The following is a 22,286-nucleotide window of genomic DNA, read 5'->3' as shown; positions in this document are numbered from 1 at the left end:
TTTTCTTTAATACAAAATAAATACAGTTGCTCATTCATTAATAGGGAAGTAACACTTTGGCTTGTTCATTATGTGCCAAACTATGTGTAATTGCTTTTTACAAATGTTATTTAATCTAATAAAACAATTCCATTCATTATTAGATTAGAAAACAAAGGCTCCAAGATCTTTGATATCTTCCCAAGGGTACAGCCAGTAAGTTGCAGGGTGACATTTAAACTAAATAGAGCACCATTTTCTTAAAGAAAAAATAAAAACAATTTACTGTTTCATCACTCCCATATTATGATCATTAATTCTAAATCACTAATTCTAAATCACTTATTAATATTTGTTATTTCTCTTTATATCTCTTCCTTTAGGATATTAAAATAATTCTCCAAAGGAGTGAGCATGTACAAGGAAGTGATGGAGAGAGATCTCCTTCGAGACTTACAGAAGAAAAGAAATGAAGACAAGAGTGTGATTTTTATAATTTGACAATGAATCTTGCAAACATCAATGTAAACAAGGTGTTGGTCATATTTGTTGTCACTGTAGGTATAGAAATGACCCCTACCAGGTTATGAGGAGCAATGAAAAGGGGGCCTTCCTTAACTCAGAGAATATTCTATAATAAACCTTAATTACAGAGCAAAAATCCAAAGAAAGAAGGAATGCATTTTGAAGTGATTCTGAAAATAGACGGCATCAGACAATATTTTCAAAAATAAACACACACATAAGTCATGAAAAGTCCCTCTGAGAAGTAAGGAAACATTAAGCAAACATGGTGAAAATCCCCCGAAGCTCCACATCAGGGAAGGACTGATATGTACATTTTGTCGTTCTTGCTCCACATGCAGTAGAATTCTAAGGTCCATCCCACTAGCCAAAGAGAAGGATGCATCATCAACTGCTGGTACAGCCACCTCCTATCATCTATTCCTAACCCTTTCCTAATATAATACAATGTTTCCCAAATAGATGGATGTATTTGCACAATTATATCTGTTTACTTATATAAATTAGTGACTTAAATTCAGTGATACTTATCTCAAGAAACTGTTTTCTTTTTAAGTGAGTGATAAATGTATTCTCAGTGGTGAGCCTTCTGTGCAATCTCTGCTTGGTCTCCACCCCCTCCCTGGCTGCTCCTTCTGAGGCTCCCTGGCGGCTGGATCCTCCTCTCTTTTCCTCAACCTCCAAATGTTGGAGGGCCTCAGAACTCAGCCTCCTCCCTCTACAGTCAATCCCTGGATGACTCGTCATTTCCATTACTTTGTGGGTATTATAGAGGCTAACGCTGAAATTTCTAGTCCCATCATTCCCTGGAATCCAAACTTCGCTCATACTACCCATTTGATTACTATATTGATGGCTCACAGTCATCGCAAACTCAACCTGTCCAAGCCAACAGGGGGAACCTTTCATAATACAAGTGAGGTGATGTCACCCCTCTGCTCCAACCCTCTATCGCCATTCCATCTCATGCAGCATCCAGCCCAAGTTCTCGCCTTAAACTTATCCCTTGCTACCTTTCTGATCTCATCTCCTGCTGTTTTGCCTCTTGCCCACTCTACTTACATTACAAAGCCACCTTGTTGAACCTACAACATACCTGCACACTTCTGTCTCAGGTCCTTTGCAGGTACTTTTTTCTCTGCCTAGAATGATTTTCTCCCAAATATCTGCATGACTTGTCCCCTCACTTTGTTTAGGTGCCTGTTTATATGACACTTTGTCAGGAAGGCCTTCCCTGAACACATTACAAAATAGAAATAACCCACAGCCCAACACAACATAATTTTTTTTCCATTGTACTTATCAACATCTGACAAACTACATGTTTACTCTTTTGTTTGCCTGTCACTCCACTAGGCTGTAAGTTCCATGAAGTCAGAGATTCTCTTGTATTTCCTTTATTACTCTGCTCCAGAACATAAGACTAAAATCATTGCCAGCTTTACATTTTATTGATACATTTGTGCAAAATATGTGGAAATATCACACTTAGACTGATCACTAAAACAAGAAGCAATCCAAAGACAATTTCTATTGTTAGAGTTATATTCTCTTTCTGGAGAGTGACACATTTCCTTAATTTGCATCTTGTGGGCTCCATTACCATAACTCTTATCTTCAAAATGATGGAGGATGGTGACCCAGAAGCACAGAGATGGAGAAGAAACTCTGCCAGAGATTTCAAAATTCAACTTAGCTGGTTTGCATGCAATTCTGGTTATTACCAGATAATTCTAGTTATTCTAGAGAAGGGAGGAGGGAAATATCTGAAAATCGAGTTCAAATAAATAAAATATCATGATGAGGACACAGGCAATAAACTAATCCACATTTCATCAAGGACTGAACAAGACAAGGCAACATTACTTTACAATAGAAAAAAATTAAAAGCAGAGCTAACAGTATCCCTTGCTCTCATAATGTTCTTGTACAACATTGTTAAATAAGGACATTGCAGAATCTCCCTCCTGAGGCCCATTGACTCATCTAAGCCGTAGGAGAGCAACCACCACATGAAAGGTCTCCCTGGTGGGTATTTGCTACCATGTCACAATCTCTTAATCATCAAGACTAAGCAGATGTTGTGACTGGGCGTTACCCAGAGCTATAAAAGGAGCTCTCCCGCACAGGTCCTGGGGCAGGCAAGGCGTGGAACTTCACACGGAAACTAGAGGCTGCATGGGATTCTCCCAGACAAAAGAAGAATGTGCTAGAACTCATCTACCTGAGGGCCTTTCAAGTCTTATAATTCTAGGAAATGCCCAACCATCTTCAAATCATTCTGATGCTGTTTTGCACTAAATATTACTATGTCTTCCAGCTGCTGCCTTTGTGAGATGGAAGTCTCTTATCTTGGTGGCTCTCTTCTGGATATCACTGTGGCCTTTACAGGATTGTTCATAATATCCTTGGGAACAAAGTCAACAAATATGGACTGAGTGCAAGGACAAGTGAGTTCAGACCCAGTGGAGGGACACAAAAGATTCATCACACAAATTATTCATTATCTCCCTTCCTCAATGGACTGTTAGCTACAGAAACTACTACCCTGGTCTATCTTACTGATCTCTGTGATACAAAACATCCACAAAGACATTCAAAAAGGGATATAGGATCCAGGCGAACTATAATTATGGTTGACACAGTGTTGAAAGAGATTTGAATTAAATTATGTTTAATAAGAGAAAGAGGACCCAAAAACAAGGTTAAGGGACTAATAATTGGTGACTATAGTTAATAATAGCTGCTAGTTTTGAGGGTTTACTTTGAGGCAGGCACTCCAGCGAGAGCTTTACAAGCATTGTCTCACAACTCTGTGAGGTAGGTACTCTTAGGATTGCCATTTACATAGAATGAAAAGGACATTCAGAGAGATGATTAACTTGCCCCAAGTCACACAGCTGGTAAATAATAGACAGACTAGGAACTCGATATTAACACCAAAAGCCACCCTCTTGCCTGGTTTGCTCAACTTATGTACAAATAACCAATCACACAAGCACAGGATGGAGGAAGTATGGCTTAGCTGTGTTTAAAAATAAAAACAAAGGGTTTTGTTCAAAGCAATTTGACTAATTAGCTGTGTGATGTGGCCCCTAAAGAATCCAATGCCCTCAGAGCATTAGTGGCTGTAAGGGAGATGCTGATTTTCCTCTGATCTGCGGTGGTCAGACCTCAGCTGCAATTCTGTGTGCAGTTCATGGTAACACGCTTTAATATATGCAGAGTCTATATATGCAGAGGAACTCATTTTTTTTATTCAGAAGTGAGGAAATTCAAACCCCTCAGCCTTAGGCTTGAGTAGAGAGGCTTCTAACTTAAGGGACAGAGAAGTACTCTCTGCGGTCCCCAGGGATAAACCAACACTCATGGTGAATGTTGCAGCATGACAGATTTCAGCAGCTGCTAGCTCCCTGTTGCTAGAAGAACTCTGACAGAGGCAGAGTACCATGTGGCAGAAGAGTTGGGTGCCATGACAGGAGTGCAGAACTTTACCCCTTGTCTTACTCCTACTGCATTTCTGTCTCTATTGAATCAGCGTCTCGGCTCTGCTACCTCAACTTCCATCTATCTCCTCAAAGGGGCTTTTCTGCTTGGTCTTCATTATGTATGGATCACACCTTTCTTTAAAGCATTTTGACTATGCTTATCCCACTGTATGAGCAGCCCCTATTTCCTTGCACTAGAAGCCCTACCCATAGAGCCCAATACCATACAGCAGCCACTTAGCTGTTACCCTGTCTGAGTCAGCTGAAGACTCTGTAAGGGAGGATTACAATGGAAGCAGATGAGATACAGATTTTGGATGGGGCATTTGGCAGGATGCCCCATCCATCTCTGAGGTTCTTTGAGAAGAGCCCCTCCTTCTTACTTCTGATTCTCCATTAATGGCAACACCTGCTGTTCTCCTGGTCTTTGACACTCAGAACCTGGGCCGAGTCCTTGCCTCCTGGTTGTCTCTCCCCCTTCACACCAGAGTCTTATTACTCCATATAAATATCTCTTACATCTGTCCTCCCCTTTCAGTTCCCACAGTCCCCAGCCTGTTTCAAAAGCCCTCAGAATCTTTCTTCTAGGCTCTTGAATAGCTCTCCATTGTTCCCCTACTTTCTGTATCTTCTACATCTTCCCTTTTTCTACCCAAATCCAGCCTCTGCACTACTTCCAAAATAATCTTCCTGAAACTCTGCTTAAGCATGTCACACTTTTGCTTAAAAAAAGTTCCCTCTACCCCTTACTATCAAACAAATTCCACATCTCTTAGAATATTATTTATAATCTGACTCTTTCTATGTTCATCATCTTTTTCTCGCACTCACCTTCATACAGCTTCATTCAACATCGCCTCCGATACTTACTAGATAATAAATATGGAATGAAGTAATGAAGAGGGATGTCTCCTTTTACCAAAAATTCTAAAAGGTGAGAACATCTTTTAGAGTAAAGATGTTCCTGTAATCTTTTTCACCCCTTACGCTAGATCTGTTGAGAGAATTGATTACATTTTCTGAGGATTATTTGTGTGTGTGTGTGTGTGTGAGTGTATGGAGGTGGTAAGAAGATCACTTTCCTCCTCCCCAAATGGCTCCCTGCAGTTCTGGAGAAGACAGGCTGAGTGACATCAGGGTACATCCCCTGGAGGCTGACTGACTCATGGAAGCTAAGGAGAACCAAGAATTCCATTGTAATCAGCTCCTTTGAGGATCTGTAGACTAATCTAACCGTGAACAGGTCGGCCCAGCAGACCTCACCGTCTGGGTGCCGTCTAAGCCCCTCCACCACACCTTACCCATCTTATCTAAACAAAGGGCCCTAACTGTGCCCCAATACCTTTGCAACTTAGTCTGCCTCCTCTCTATTTTACTGGCATATTTGACTTAATAATGAATTTATGTTGCCTGTTGGAGTAGCTCCTTCAGCCTGCAATAGTTCTCATGTTCTCTGACACAGACTTAGGAGGGCAACCTCTGTTACTAGAGGCATCACCAAAGATGCTGTTGATCTAGGGGTAAACAAATCGATGAGCACATTCACTCTCAGATTCTTAGCATAAGAACGGAGTGAAATTTTGTTTTTAAGCCTGTGTCAAAACAAATCTGGAAAGAGATGTCACTAGAGTCTCGTGGTTGCAGTTTAAAGCCCCCAAAGGGCCACCTTGGGCTCGAAGCAGTGCCTTGAGCGCTTGAGCTCCAAGCAAATGCTGTTGTGTCTTTGCTCACTTCACGTTAACCACAAGGAGACAGCGACACTGAGCACTGTCTGAAACAGCCTCACCTTGCTGTGCCCCCACAAACCAGGCTGAAACCACAACATCCTTCTCGCACGCGGCAGACCTCACTATGCGCTCAAAGGCTGAGGGCTTACTCCTCTCCCACTAGTTTCACTGTTTTAGCCCATCTCATGGTATAGTCCCTGTAAATCAAGGAGAGCCTTTGCCACCAGGCTCCTTGCCAGAGTGTCTATAGGAAGAGTGCATTGGAAGACATCACTTAGCTTTCTCATGCTACAGGAGACTATAGACAGTTACAATTTTTTTCCTGAATTTAGCTGCCCTTCACTAAGTTTACCCATCCTGCCAGTAGGATTGTTTGGAAAGTTCTTGTATGATGCTAAGGTGTCAATTGTAAAACTACGCTGCTGTTATTTCTTGCAAAGAACAATTTCCTCCAAGCTGATAACCATGTTTCTAAACATGGCATTTTCCTAAGGTAGCAAGCAGGTAGTAAGAAATACTTCTTGGGTATTTGACCTGTGCCAGCCACTATTCTAAGCACTTTCTAAGAATTAACTCATTTAATTCTCATCTAGAGATAACTCATAATGTAGGTATGTTGTTATTCTCATTGCTGAGGTGTGAAAGGTTAAGGAGCTCACCTAACCCACATGGCTGCTAAGGGGCCAGGATTCCTACCAGGGAGGGAAGGGATTTGCCTCCAGAGTCTTTACCCTTAACTCTCCAACTGTGGGTCAGGTAGAGGCATCATAAGGTAGAGCCATGTGTTTAAGTCCCCAGGAGCTCCCCTCAGCTAAGGATTGGTCTCTTGAATCCTCTGCCCCTGGAGCATTGCCTCCCTACTGACAGAATTTTGCCATCAGCAATCTTGGCTTATGAAAGATGACTCCACTGACCTACATACCTGACTTTTTGTGGCATCCTGACTTGCCTTGCCTGTGTTGCTAATTTCACTGTCCTTCCTCCCCCTTATTCAGATTTTCATAAATCTGATCACAACATCTCTCTATTTGACACTTGACCCAACGCATGTGGTCCACTCACTATCTAGCCCCCCCTCTGCTCAGTGGGAAGGGACTAAACCCTTTCTCTTGACAAATACTTTAGACAGAGGACAGTGAGACAGATGAGCCTCCAGAACACTCTTCCCCTGCTAAGCCCTCTCCTACAGAGGCATCATGATAAATCAAGTTTCTTCTGTCAGTCATAGCTTAATTTAATGGACAAATGAAGGAGCATGTGCTCTAACTGAACTTCTACAGTTTCCTTGACTGCGTGATTCTGGGACAATCTGACATGAGAACACAGGCTGCAAACACAATGTTAGATGGACTTGACAGACATTTGAAAAATGTGGTAGCAGGTCAGATTTCTTAAAAACATGGCTTCTCAGTCTATCTTTAATTTTCACACTTAAAAAGGCACAGGGTAGATTTCACTTTTAATTCTACTATAAAAAAACAGAACACATATGCGGTGACAAACACAATTAACTTTCATTGTCAATGGCAGTGAGGCCACAGGGCATGCACGGTGAGGACTGTCACACACTAACTGGCTGCTACCAAGTGTTACCCAGCAGGACTGTAGGAAGCCTGAAACTCAGATCTGTATGCAAAATCCCTTCAATTGGAAATATTGACAACTCATTCGGGTATTTGAAAACATTGGGTGAGCCAGCTCTGCATAAACCAAATGATTATATTTGTGGGCCTTATATGTGGCCCAATGCCTATCCTCTTTCCATTGTCAGGTTTCCCAAAGTGGGTCATTCCAAGCAAGTCACAGGGTGGTTGTGGCAGCAAGAGTAGAGGCCACCAAACCCAATGCTTCACAGTTTAAACCATGTGTACAGAGCCACAACTAGCTCATACAGCACCCTTGTGTGACTCCCCACGAGACACCCTCTGGGAGACATCCCTTCCTTCAGACTCACACAGTACATGGCAGAGCACAGCAGATCGGGGAATGGAGTTCAGTCGCCATTCTCCTCTCAACTGGTTGCATTTTTGCAGTGCACAAACTGCCCAATCATCTACAGCAGACTTGGTGTGGCTTCATTCAGCATACTTGGACACTCAAACCATGTGAATGAAAAAAAAAACTGAAGAAGGAAGGCAATCTGTGGCCAAAGTTCTCCAGCTGTCATGCAACTCCTGGGCTTCCAAGCATTTGAGCACCCGACCAGGAGGCCAGGGGTGCATAGCTCAACCAAGACCAGGGCACAACCCCCTCTACAACCTGTTGTCTTATTGCTTGCATCTCCCACCCATGCTAGACATGGATGGGTAGAAGAGAGATATTACACACATACATGGGATGAGGCTAAGCCTTGAAGAAGCCTGGAAGTGGTAGCCTAGGACAGGTCTAAGAATAAGCACACGAACATAGCGCACACATGTTCCTTTGCATTAGGTGGTTGTCTAGCAATGCAACTTCTATCTAACTCTCAATTTTACCTGCAAGGCTAAGTTGAAATGGAAAAGTCAGCACAACTTCCTGTAGTCATCCTTCCCCCTGTGACTATGACTAAGGCAAGGCCACTGAAGTTGTGATTACTAGCAGCTCACATATCAGTTGTGATCAAACTATTGTTCTGGAAACCATAGCTGGTGGATCTATTTCCAAATTGGCTGTGGACTCACTTTATAAGTTTTCCCTTCTCACAGAAATTCCCAGAGACAGAAGAACATGGTAAGAAGATGTATTTCCCATGCCCAACCTGTCCCCTTTTATTGCTACCATCACATCTCCCTTACTCTTTGGGGAAATAATACTTACAAAAATAGGGCGCCTGGGTGGCTCAGTTGGTTAAGCGATTGCCTTCAGCTCAGGTCATGATCCTGGAGTCCCGGGATCGAGTCCCACATCGGGCTCCCTGCTCAGCGGGGGGTCTGCTTCTCCCTCTGATCCCCTTCCCTCTCGTGCTCTCTGTCTCTCATTCTCTCTCTCTCAAATAAGTAAATAAAATCTTTAAAAAAAAAAAAAAAAAAAAAAAAAAATACTTACAAAAATAAATATATCTCTTGAAAACCTTGTTACTGATCCTAAGGGTGCTCTGGGTGAAGGCACTCCCCTTGTTCTCCTCCCATCCTCTGGTTCCCCATCTCCGTCCCCACACCCACCCACCAGCACCGAACAACCTCACAGCTGAGCTGCACATGGGCAGCAGTTCTGGAGCATCATGGGATTTGTGAAAGGAGAACAATCTCCTCCCCTTCAACTTTCCTGTGAGGCAATGTGTGTTGCTGTTTCCTGCACAGGATACAACACATCTCCATTCCCACACTTGAGACAGCAAATGTTAAAAGAGCTGTTTCACTAAAACCCTGACAGGGAGCCTCTAAAAGAGAATGACACTAAAGGAAGACAAAGTTTTTTCCTCCTGCCCAGAATGCCATGCGGCATCAATCCCCTCCCGCACTCTCCACACATACCCTAGGACTCCAGTGTCCTGGATGCAGCTGGAGACAGATGTCCTTTAGAAGAAAGATACTCTGCAGAGGAAAAAAATTCCTGGCAGGAGTGGTGATGCCCAGAGGAAAGAGGCAAAGCAGTTGAAAAGTAAGAAATGGCAGATTCTTTGCTGGGCAGCCTCATATGTTTGTGAGCACATGTAAGAACCATCCCAATCTTCCCAAAGACTTCCCCAAATACTTGGGCAACATTTTTCAGGAGGCTGATCCTGAGAGAGTGGGTAGGTTCAGGGGCCAGAGAAGTTTAAATTGTTGTTCTTAATGTAAAGTCATTTAGACCCATAAGGTAGTAACACCTGGAGAAACCAGATTTAAAAGATTTCTGTATTTTAACCTTCAGAGCCTGTGTAGAACTTCCATATATTTTAAATTTTTCCTGTGTGAAATGTTTTCTGAGAGTCAGTTGTATATACAATGGATCACTGAGGTAGAAGGGGATTCTTGTCCCAGGAAGATTTCCAGGAACCATCAGGTGGTGGGGATGTTCCATGCCCAACCTTAAGAAGTGGAGCTGCCTACCCATCTTCAAACTCTCCCCTCTTGGTGTCAGCAGATCCAGTGTAGACCCTGAAACTTTTATTTTCCACACCTGCTTATCAGCTCTCTGATTCACAAGAAACCTGAAAACTCTAGTATCTCAAGAAGTTGAATCAGTTGTAATATTTTTAATGCAGTGTTCTGGTATAGGGAAATCAGATATTATTGCAAACTTAACACTGGGATGATGATCACAGTTCTAACTGTGGGGATTTGCAGGAAAAGCGTGAAGCTCCTTTAAGACAGTGACTCACTCTCCCTGCTCTGTCAAATGCTCCCTTGGCAGATAAACCCCCAGTGACATCATTACATTCTCATATCCTCAAAAAGCAAGCCATGTGGCTTGGAGAATTTTCCTTTCCCACCACACTTCTTAAACCAGAGTACTCTGGTTTAACTAGCATAACAAAGTCAGCTGTAGTGTGTGCAGAGTGCCCATGGAGCCCACAGAGCTGCCATCTCCCTAGAGATTTGAGGGTGGAAAGTAATTGTTATATTTGCAAGAAGTTGCTCTTAAAATTTGTCCAAATAGATAATACATGCACATAGAGAAGTTCAAAGGTTACACAAATATATGCTGAAAAGCAAGTTTCCATCCCAGTCCTATCTGCCAGTCCCACAGGGCTACACCCAGAGTCAACCACTATTACTAATTTCTTCCAGAGAAGATATTTGTAAATATACCCCCTTCCAATTTAACACAGATTGCAAATGATTTGAAACTGTGATTTTCAGGTAGTAAAGTATGTATGAATCATCTGGGGATATTATTAAGATGTGGATTCTGATTCAATAAATCTTGAGTAGGACTAAGATGCTACATTTCTAACAAACTCCCAGGTGATGATGCCAAGGCTGTTGGTCCATCATGGGTCACAGACTGAATAGCAAGTATTTAGAACCTTGTATTTACTCAAATGTGAACTAATGAGGTAAAAATGTGACTTAAAACATGGTTTTTGGAAAGCAATCTTATAACACTTACTAAAATTAAAAATATTTGAAGACTCCAAACCAGCAATCACATCCTAGCCCAGAAGAAAACATTATTTATCATTATACACATGTATCTATACATTTATCATTATATATATGAGATCATTATATCATTAAATATATATATACACATATATATAAATTCGTTCATTTATTGCCATGGAAATACATGGGGAAAAAAGCCCATTATAGGAAATTATTGAGTTAACTGTGGTATATCCATATCATGAAACATTGTGCAGTCATTTAAAAAAAAAAGGGCAGAGAGAAAGACTTCGGAAGGTAACTAGTTGATTTAAAGAAATTTCCACAAGGAATGTTAAGTGAGTAAAGCCAGATTCAGTGAAGTATGTATTAAATGATACTATTTTTGCAAAATAAAAGACAAAAACTAAAGGCGTATGTATGTGTTTGCTTTTACATGTATGTAATATACATATATATAATGTATTCACATATGTGTGTGTAGTGTGTATATACATTGATGTGTGTATGTTATATATGATTCTAAGAGCAGATAAAAAATATGAGAAGACACACACTAAGTTATCAACCTGGATTTAGGGGGTAGGAGGTGATTGTGGGTGAAAGGGATAAATGAAAAAGAAAATGAGAGGAAAATAGTATTAAAATAGCATGTATAAATTATGATGTATGGACCTATGTATGGCATCAAGAACAAACTATACATACATTTGAAGATAAAATGTGAGACTTCAGCATTCTCAGAATATGGTCCCCCTCTCTAAACTTCCTTAAAACACTTTAGTATGAATATTTGAAAGTCCTCGCTTAGCTCTTTGGTGCCTACATGGTACCTCCTCATTTGGTTGCTTTCAGCAGAAAAAAAGAAAAAAATGACAGTGAAGATTGATGTGTCAATAATGGCCAGGGAAGGCATAATTTGGGATTCCCAAAATCAATTGCTCATAAGGGTAGCCACCGTAACTGTGATTAAATCTCTTTGAGGTCTTCATTGAGAGTTATCACCAATTTCTCTTCGCATAGCTCAGAAATTGCCACCTATCTGTAAGAGCATTCTCTTCAAGGCTTGTTTTCCCCCAAAGAAATAAACGCGAAATTAGCAATATCTAGCCCACATCATGGTGCAGAATGTGGGGCAGATTACCAAAGTTTGTGAGATGCACGTAATTTGAAGTCTTTTTATCCACAGAGTAAAGAAACATTATTTTTTCCTCCCCGCTGCTTACCCACATCTGAGCGCAATCAGACAGACACCTAAAATACATGTACGGCAAATCAGCTAAAAAAAAATATGGCCACACTTGCATTTTGTTTTGAAGATTTTCAGATAATATCTGAAAGATTGTTTCCAAGCCACAGTTCTGGTTTTATGGTCCAGGGCAATGCTTTAACCATTTCAGAAATAGATCAGAATATAGGTTTTTAACTCTTTCCCTTTGTAAAATACAGAATGGATTTTAATTTGACTTCAATGGCAAAGCTATTAGACCTACACAAATATGTAATCTAACATGTTCAGTTACTATCACCCGAACGGTTTATTTTTATGGTAAATTGAAAAGTACTGAGACATCTAGTCATACAGACATCCAAAACATCTGCTATCTGCTTCCTTCCTTTCTAAGAAGTTTCCTTCCTAAAGTAAAGTCTTGGAATAGGACATGGAATAGGACAAAGACAGTCTTACTTGTCTCATCTTTCTTGTTCACCTAAAAAGTGCTGTTTACTTAAGGTTTGTTAAGATGAGTCTGCAAAGTTGGTGTTCTAAGGGCTTCAGATGTCAACCAGGTATAAACATTTAGCCTTCCTTGGCAAATAACTCTGTGTCCTTCTCACCTCCATCTGTGGGAATGACGTTCCATCCACCCAGTAGACAAGGAGTCCCCAAGACTGTATGAATAAAATGGTGGAGGCCATCGCCAAAGCAATTAGGAGAACCAGAGCCTCTGGTCCTCTATAATTTCCCATTCCAGCCAAATACAGAACTGCCACTGGGCAGTAAGTGTCCTGGTCCCCTTCCCTGACAAGGCATTAGCCTCTATGGGTTAAAAAGGCACCATGGAGACAGTCCCACTTGTTCTTCTCCCCAACACCTTAAGAATATGAAAGTCAATTGGAAATTCAGGGCTCTATATCTGTTACTGGTTCCCGGAAATGTAGCTAATAAGTACTGCAGAAGGATACAGGGTGATCCATGGACTGGGAGGGACACCCCCTGGTGACACATAAGACTTGGCACACAAGACATTTAGGGTTAAGATGGTGGAGGAGTAGGGTGACCCTAAGCTTGCCTCCTCCCTCAAACACAGCTAGATAAACATCAAATCATTATGAACACCCAAGAAATCAATCATAGGTCTTAGAGAACAAAGCTGCATGTCTACAAACAGAAAAAAAAAAATGAACTGTGGAAGGTAAGAACTGTGGAGAGTTGATTTGTGGGAGATAGGAGCCATGGGCACTGTGGAGGGGAGGGGAGGAGAGAGACAGAGAGAAAGAGTTGGGGGGGGGAGAGTGAAAATACGTGCAGGGGACTGCACAAGAAAACTATTCCCCAAAACCATTGATTGGGAAAAAAGAGAGGGTTTCAATACCACCACTTTTTTATAAACAGCAGAGCACAGAGTCTGAAGTTTCAGAGGTCGGCGCTATAGCCAGGGTTGCACCTGATGGAGCTCTGACGGGGAAGCAAGGTGGAGCCTCAGGAAGAGGCAACACAGTCTAAGGATCCACTGGGTTGCTCGGGGAGAAGCAGCTCCCGTGTTGGGAGAGCATTTGATAGAGGAGAGTTGGCCTTTCCATGGACAAAAGACTCTGTGGGTGACCTTGAGCTGCCCCATTCACTAGCACAGGAACAAAGACTCCCAATGAGGGCAGCAAACCCTGGTGCTGGCTGTGTGTTGCAATTCCCATAAACTCTGAACCACTGCACAGTTGCACAACTATTTTCTGGGACAAGCCAACATGGCCACAGCACTGCAAGACCCTCCCCCAGAGGATCAGCACAGGTCCATGCCATGGGGGTCTCTGAAGTGTGGGGTATCAAAACCCAGCCATGCCTGAGATAAAACACAGGAGTTCTGTGCCACCTGGCAGGTGGACAATTCATATAAGGACAGGGTGAAGGAAGGGATCTGGAAGCTGGGGACACAGGAGTGATTGTTTGCACATCTGTGAAGGCTTCTTGAAGAGTGGAGGGCATGAACTTCCCATTCTGGAGACAAGAAAGCAGGGCAAGCCATTTTCACCCCTTGCCCACCAGCACTGATCCACCTCAGTGAGGTAACCTGTGCCACCAAGTGGGGAATGGAGCCGCTACACCAAGCCACACCCTCTGCATCCTTAGACACATCTCCACTAGGGCAAGTCCACCTGGGAATCAGAGCAGCAGGCCCCTCTCCTAGAAAACCAGCACAAACCCATTGTACACACTAAATCTACTCATCATGGAGTGCTACAAAACTTCAGCTCTAAGGGAAACAGGATCTAGCTTCCTTTGGGTTTTTTTGTTTGGTTGGTCTTTTGTTGTTTTTGGTTCTGTTTTTGTATACAAAAAGAGCAATTTTTAAATTTTATTATTTTATTTTATTTTTTAAAATTTTTATCCTTCTTTTTCTTTTTTTCTATCAAGCCTCTCTTAACAAGCAGACCAAAGCACATAAAGGATCTAGCTTCCTTTATTCATTTATTTTTTCTTTAATTTTTTAATTTTAATTTTACTTTGCTTTATTTATTTATTTGATCTCCAAAATGACAAGACAGAGGAATTCACCCCAAAAGAAAGAACAGGAAGAAATGAAGGCCAATATCAATACAGATATAAGTGAGATGTCTGAACTAGAATTTAAAACATCAATTATAAGGATACCACCTGGGCTTGGAGAAAACTGCAAACAAGGTATAAAGAATCCCTTACTGCAGAAATGAAAGAGCTAAAATACAGTCAAGTCAAAATTAAAAATGCTACAAATGATGCATATCTGAATGGATTTCATAACAACAAGGATGGATGTATCAGAGGAATGAATCAGTGATATAGAAGATAAAATTATGGCAAATAATGAAGCTGAAAAGAAGAGGGAAACAAAGGTAATGCATCATGAAGGTAGACTTAGTGAACTTAGGAACTCAGTGACTCATTAAAATGGAATAACATTCATATCATAGGAGTCCCAGAAGATGAAGACAGAGAAAAAGTTGTAGAAGGTTTACTGAAACAAATTATAGCTGAAAACTTCCCTAATCTGGGGAAGGACACAGACATCAAAATCCAGGAAGCACAGAGAACTTGCATTAAATTCAACAAAGCCAGCCATCGCCAAGGCATACCATAGTCAAATTCACAAAATCCACAGACAAGGAAGAATCCTGAAAGCAGCAAGAGAAAAAAATGCCTTAACCTACAAAGGAAGACATATCAGGTTTGCAGCAGTTTGGTCCACAGAAACTTGGCAGGCCAGAAGAGAGCAGTAGGATATATTCAACATGCTGTATGGGAAAAATATGCAGCCAAGAATACTTTATCCAACAAGATTGTTTTTCAGAATAGAAGGAGAGATAAAGAGTTTCCCCAGACAAAAACTAAAAGATTTTGTGACCACTAAGCCAGCCCTGCAAGAAATATTAAGGGGTCTCTTTGAGTGGTAAAGAAAGACCAAAAGCAACAAAGACTATAAAGGAACAGAAAACATCACCAGAAACACCAACTTTACAGGTAACACAATGGCACTGAATTCATATCCTTCAATAATCACTCTGAATGTAAATGGACTAAATGCTCCAATCAAAAGATAGAGGGTATCTGAATGTATTAAAAAAAAAAAACCAAGATCCATCTATATGCTGCCTACAAGAGACTCATTTTAGACCTAAAGACACCTCCAGATTGAAAGTGATGGTTTGGAGGAGCACCTGGGTGGCTCAGTTGGTTAAGTATCTGACTTTGGCTCAGGTCATGATCTCCAGGTCCTGGAATCCAGCCCTGCATCAGGCTCCCTGTTCAGTGGGGAGTCTGCTTCTTCTTCACCCCCCTTATTCTCTCCCTCTGCCCGTCCCCCCCCTCATACTCTCTCTCTCTCTCTCAAATAAGTAAATCTTTAGAAAAAAAAAGAAAGAAAGAAAGTGAGAGGATAGACATAAAAATGGACATCAAAAGAAAGCCAGAATAACCATACTTATATCAGACAAACCAGATTTTAAAACAAAGACTGTAACAAGAGATGAAGAAGGGCATTATATCATAACTAAGGGGTCTATCCATCAAGAAGATCTAGCAATCATAAATATTTATGCCCCCAACTTGGGAGCACCCAAATATATAAATCATTTAATAACAAACATAAAGAAACTCATGATAATAATATAATAATAGTAAGGGACTTTAACAACCCACTTATAGCAATGGACAGATCATCTAAGCAGAATCAACATGGAAACAATGGCTTTGAATGACACACTGGACTGGATGGATTTAACAGATATATTCAGAACATTCCATCCTAAAGCAGCAGAATACACATTCTCTTTGAGTGCACATGGAACATTCTCTAGAATAGATTATATACTGGGTCACAAATCAGCCCTCAACAAGTACAAAAAGATTGAGATCATACCATGCATATTTTCAGACGCCAACACTATGAAACTTAAAGTCAACCACAAGAAAAAATTTGGAAAGACCACAAATACATGGAGGTTAAGGACATCTTACTAAAAAGAAGGAATGGTTTAACCAGGAAATTAAAGAAGAAATAAAAAGTACAGAGAAGCAAATACAAATGAAAACATAAGAGTCTAAAACCTTCGGGATGCAGCAAAGGCAGAGGGAAGTACATTACAATACAAGCCTACCTCAAGAAGCAAGAAAAGTCTCAAATGCACAACCTAACCTTACATCTAAAGGATGTAGAAAAGGAATAGCAAATAAAGCCTAAAGCCAACAGAAGGGGGAAAATAACAAATATTAGAGCAGAAATAAACATAGAAACAACAACAACAAAGAGAGTAGAACAGATCAACAAAACTAAGAGCTGGTTCTTTGGAAGAATTAATAAAATTGATAACCTCCTAGCCACACTTATCAAAAAGAAAGAGAGAGAGACCCAAATAGATAAAATCACAAATGAAAAGGGAGAGATCACAACCAACACCACATAAATACAAAAATTATAAGGGACTATTACAAAAAGTTGTATGCCAACAGACTGGGCAATCTGGAAGAAACGAAAAAATTCCTAGAAACTTACAAACTACCTAAGTTGAAACAGTAAGAAATGGAAAATTTGAACAGACCCGTAACAAGCAAAGAAATTAAAACCGTAATCAAAAATCACTCCAAAAAACAAACAAAACAAAACATTCTAGGGCCAGATGGTTTCCAGGGAAATTCTACCAGACATTTAAAGAAGGGTTAATACCTAATTCCTCTCAAACTGTTCCAAAAAATAGAAATGGAAGGAAAATTTACAAACTCATTCAATGAGGTCAGCATTACCTTGATTCTAAAGCCAGACAAAGACCCCACTTAAAAGGAGAAAAACAGGCCAATATCCTTAGTGAACATGGATGCAAAAATTCTCAACAAGATATTAGCAAATCAGATTCAACAGTACATTAAAAGAATTATTCACTGTGATCAAGTGGGATTTATTCCTGGGCTGCAGGGCTGGTTCAATATTTGCAAATCAATCAGTGTAATACACCACATTAATAAAGTAAAGGATAAGAACCATATGATCCTCTCAATAGATGCAGAAAAAGCATTTGAAAAAATACAGCATCCATTCTTGATAAAAACTCAACAAAGTAGGAATAGATGGAACATACCTCAACATCATAAAGGCCATATATGAAAGATCCACAGCTAATATCATTCTCAAGGGGAAAAACTGAAAGCCTTTCCTCTATGGTCAGGAAAAAAACAAGGATGTACATTCTCACCATTACCATTTAACATAGTACTGGAAATCATAGCCTCAACAATCAGACAACAAAAAGAAATAAAAGGCATACAACTTGGAAAGGAAGAAATCAAACTTTCACTATTTGCAGATGACATGATACTCTATGTAGAAAACCCAAAGACTCCAAAAATTGCTAGAACCAATACATGAACTCAGCCAAGTCGCAGGATATAAAATCAATGTACAGAAATCTGTTGCATTTCTATACACCAATAATGAAATAGCAGAAAAAGAAATCTAGGACTCGATCCCATTTGCAATTGCACCAAAAGCCGTAAGATATCTAGGAATAAACCTAACCAAAGAGGTAAAAGATCTATACTCAGAAAACTACAGAACACTTACAAAAGAAATTGAAGAGGACACAAAGAAATGGAAAAGCATCCATGCTCATGGATTGGAAAAACAAACATTATGAAAATGTCTATACTACCCAAAGCAATCTATACATTTAATGCAATCCCTATCAAAATACCACCAGCATTTTTCATAGAGCTTGAACAAACAACCCTAAGATTTTTATGGAACCACAAAAGACCCCAAATAGCCAAAGCAATCCTGGAAAAAAAAAAAAAAAAACTGGAGGCATCATAATTCCAGATTTTAAGCTATATTACAAAGCTGTAGTCATCAAGACAGTATGGTACTGCTGCAAAAACCAACACACAGTTCAATGGAAAGAATAGAAAACCCAGAAATGGACCCACAACTATTTGGTCAACTGATCTTTGACAAAGCTGAAAAGAATATCCAATGGAAAAAAAGACGTCTCTTCAACAAATGAATTTGTTGTCAGGAAAACTGGACGTCAACATGCAGAAGAATGAAACTGGACCACTTTCTTATACCATACACAAAAATAAATTCAAAATGGATGAAGGACCTAAATGTGAGAAAGGAGGCCATCAAAATCCTATAGAACACAGTCAGAAACCTCTTTGACCTCAGCGGTAGCAACTTCTTACTAGACACATCACCAGAGGCAAGGGAAACAAAAGCAAAAATGAACTATTGGGACTTTATCAAGATAAAAACTTCTGCACAGTGAAGGAAACAACCAATAAAACTAAAAGGCAGCTTATGGAATGGGAGAAGATATTTGCAAATGACATATCTGATAAAGAGTTAGTATCCAAAATCCGTAAAGAACTTATCAAACTCAACACCCAAAAAACAAAAAATCCAGTTAAGAAATGAGCAGAAGACATGAATAGACACTTTTCTAAAGAAGACATCCAGATGGCTAACAGACAAATGAAAAGGTGCTCAACATCACTCATCATCAGGGAAATACAAATCAAAACCATGATGAGATACCACCTCACACCTGTCAGAATGCCTAAATTAACAACAGAAGAAACAAGTTTTGGAGAGGATATGGAGGAAGTGGAAGATTCTTGCACTGTTGGTAGGAATGCAAACTGGTGCAGCCACTCTGGAGAACAGTATGGAGGTTCCTCAAAAAAGTTAAAAACAGAACTACCCTACAACCCAGCAATTGCACTACTAAGTATTTACCCAAAGGATCCAAAAATACAAATTCAAAAGGGTACATGCATCCAGATATTTATAACAGCATTATTAACAACAGCCAAACTATGGAAAGAGCCCAAATTTCCATCAACTGATGCATGGATAAAGAGGTGGTATATTTACACAATAGAATATTACTCAGCCATCAAGAAGAATGAAATACTTGCCATTTGCAATGACATGGATGGAGCTAGAGTGTATTATGCTAAGTGAAAAAAGTCAGTCAGAGCAAGACAAATACCAGCTGACTTCATTCATATATGGAATTTAAGAAACAAAACAGATGAACATATGGGAGGGGGAAAAGAAAAGAGAGAGAGGGAAACAAACCATAAGAGACTCTTAAAGATAAAGAACAAACTGAGGGTTGATGGAGGGAGGTGGATGGGGGATGGGCTAGATGGGTGATGCACATTAAGGAGGGCACTTGTGTTGATCACTGGGTGTGTATGTAAGTGATGAATCACTGAATTCTACTCCTGAAACCAAGATTGCATTGCATGTTAACTAACAAGAATTTAAATAAAAATTTGAAGAAAAAAAAAAAAGATTTGGAAGACTTGGTACACAAATCATGTGTTTTGCAACTTGTGAGTGCCCCCAACTCAGCTTCATGGCATGATAAATACTCATTTGTATGATTTAATAAGGAATCTTTCCTGAATTAAGGACAAGAATAAGCAATATAACATTCTTCAAGCAGTATAATTCTATTGTTTACAATATCAAAGACATGTGTTTACAGGGACTAGGATGACAAAAGTGCTTCCTGATCAAAGGACATTTTTCATAAGATGGACTTTTTTTCCCATGAGCTAACATCTTTAAAATTGGAAGGAACCTTACAACTAATGTCACCTAGATTTGGTGAATTGCAGTAAATAAAAACATCAAATTCACATATCAATGTTGTTGGTTCTAAAGCAATTGTAAGTACACATCAAGTAAGTTGTGCTCATAATAATACCCTCTCAGCTTTTTTTGTGTTTTTTTAACCGTGTGTTGCCCTAAGGAGTGTTTTATTTATTGATAGCACCTAATTAAACATCCCTCTGGGTTACCTAATTTGCTAGACTTCTAAAGTATTTGATGCCACGGTAATGATATTTTGCTTAAAAGGCAATTTTTAACAGATAGTTATTGTCCATCTGTTTCTATCCCGGCCTGAAGCCTGACTGGCTAGTCTCGTAATTCTACCCAATTCCACTGAATGGATTGCAACTCATATTTCATTGTTTTGGAAAGAGGGCTATGGAACCCCAATTTTTTTCTTCCTTGTTTTCAAATGATACATAGATGTGTATTGTTAGAGCTGAACTCCTTACACAAGTAGAATTGTGCTTATCAGGACACTGACCTGACCTACTTTGATGAAAATGTGTTGCACAATTGTAAATCACTTACTGACACTGGTTGACCTATTTTCAATTATATAAGGCTTCTTTGAAACACTTATTGAGAGGGAACATGAATTAAAATCATTATGGAATTGCCTCTTCAATCAGAGCAGAGCAAATTACAGAAAATACTACTACAAAATCCTATTCTACTCTGCTGTTCAGATAGCAACATCTTTTTCTGTGTTCTTTTTAATCCTTGAGTGTTCTTAATTCATTAAGAATCATCCTTAAGAACCAAATTGCTTTTTTAGTCAATTCTTACCTTCTTTTAAGTGACCAGTTTAATTTATCTTACTAGAATAATGACTCATATCTGAATAAAATTTTTTAAATCTCTGAAATAAAAAGTTGTTTGCAGGACTTGATCAAATTATCTGGCAAGTTTTTCTTTTTCTTTTTTTGAGTATCAGGTAAGACATTACCTGGATATCACATTTTTGATACTGAATACTGCTGCACATAAAATATTCTTTACTGAGGACACATGGAAATACAACTCAAAATGGCACTAGATGAGCTTTTGGTGGGTCTAGGGTTTATAAGTTCCAGAATTATCCAGAAGAGAAAACATCCATCCATTCATTTTTATTATATAATTACCAAAGTGCTAATTACATGTATTTTGGGTGTTCCCTTATTGGGGAAAATGTTTTTAACACCTATAAACCACAAGCAGAGTGTCAGATTAAACAAAGCCCTTTGTTCCCACAATTTGTTCAAGAACAATTTGTATGTGTAAGCAAAATTTGATATCAACACGGTTCTGGCCTAAAATGCTGACTGAGACCATAAGTTGGCTAACAGCTTAAAAGGTAACAGGTTGATAGATATAAAAGGATTTAGGATGAACTGGGCTTTAGAAACCAAGCAGAAGAGGGGTGTGGGGGATCCTTTTACCTTCAATTCAAAATAGGCTCAAGATTTTTATTGTGTTTCTATTGTCTGGAAAAAAAATCAAATCCTACTCGTTTGAACTGTCTCATGGCACACCACTACTACTAAGTGACTAAATCAAAATCAACTTCTGATGCATCACAAAAATAAAAGCCAATGTGTCAAGATAGAACTATTGCCTAAACTATGTAAACAGGAAAACCTAATCTCTCTAAAATTTCCTACCTGAATGCCTTTTTTTGTTGTTCAGCAAGCATGTTGGTAAATCACTGGGAAACATCAAGATGCTTGCCTGCAATTGTTAAGCTATTGCTTAACATAGTAACTCACTACAAGATAACAAGGACAGGAATAGCTGTAGCCAACCAGAATGAGGCCAATTGTTATCTGCAAGAAAAAGAGGAAAGGGACCAAAGAGAAAGAAAGGTGGGCAAAAACATGCTTGAGACTACAGCTTTTGGGGCACCTGGATGGCTCAGTCGGGTAAGCGGCCAACTCTTGATGTTGCTCAGGTCATGATCTCAGGGTTGTGGGATCGAGCCCCGCCTCCAGCCCTGTGTGGGGCTCTGTGCTCAGCGAGGAGCCTGCTTGAGATTTTCCCTCTTCCTCTCCCTCTGCCCCTCCCCCCCACTGTCTCTCTCTCTCTCTCTCTCAAATAAATAAATCTTTTTTTTAAAAAGACTACAGCTTGCTTTCATTGAGAATTGATCTTAAATAAACAGGAGCAGAAAAATATGGAGAGACACTGTAGAACCATTTTAGATAG

General features: G+C 39.8%; 1 protein-coding gene across 1 annotated transcript in view; it reads left to right on the top strand.

The window, feature by feature from the left end:
* SPEF2 (sperm flagellar 2) overlaps positions 1-661 on the top strand; it is a 156,662-nt gene extending 156,001 nt beyond the window's left edge. Inside the window, 1 exon segment of the mRNA XM_021696168.2 lies at positions 363-661. Coding sequence (XP_021551843.2) covers positions 363-452 — 90 coding nt within the window. The 3' untranslated portion in view covers positions 453-661.
* The last annotated feature ends 21,625 nt before the right edge of the window (positions 662-22,286 follow it).

This window comes from Neomonachus schauinslandi, chromosome 7, assembly GCF_002201575.2.
Source record: "Neomonachus schauinslandi chromosome 7, ASM220157v2, whole genome shotgun sequence".
Lineage (NCBI taxonomy): Eukaryota > Metazoa > Chordata > Mammalia > Carnivora > Phocidae > Neomonachus > Neomonachus schauinslandi.
Note: the sequence above shows the minus strand (reverse complement) of the source record. Positions and strands in the feature narration are given on the sequence as shown.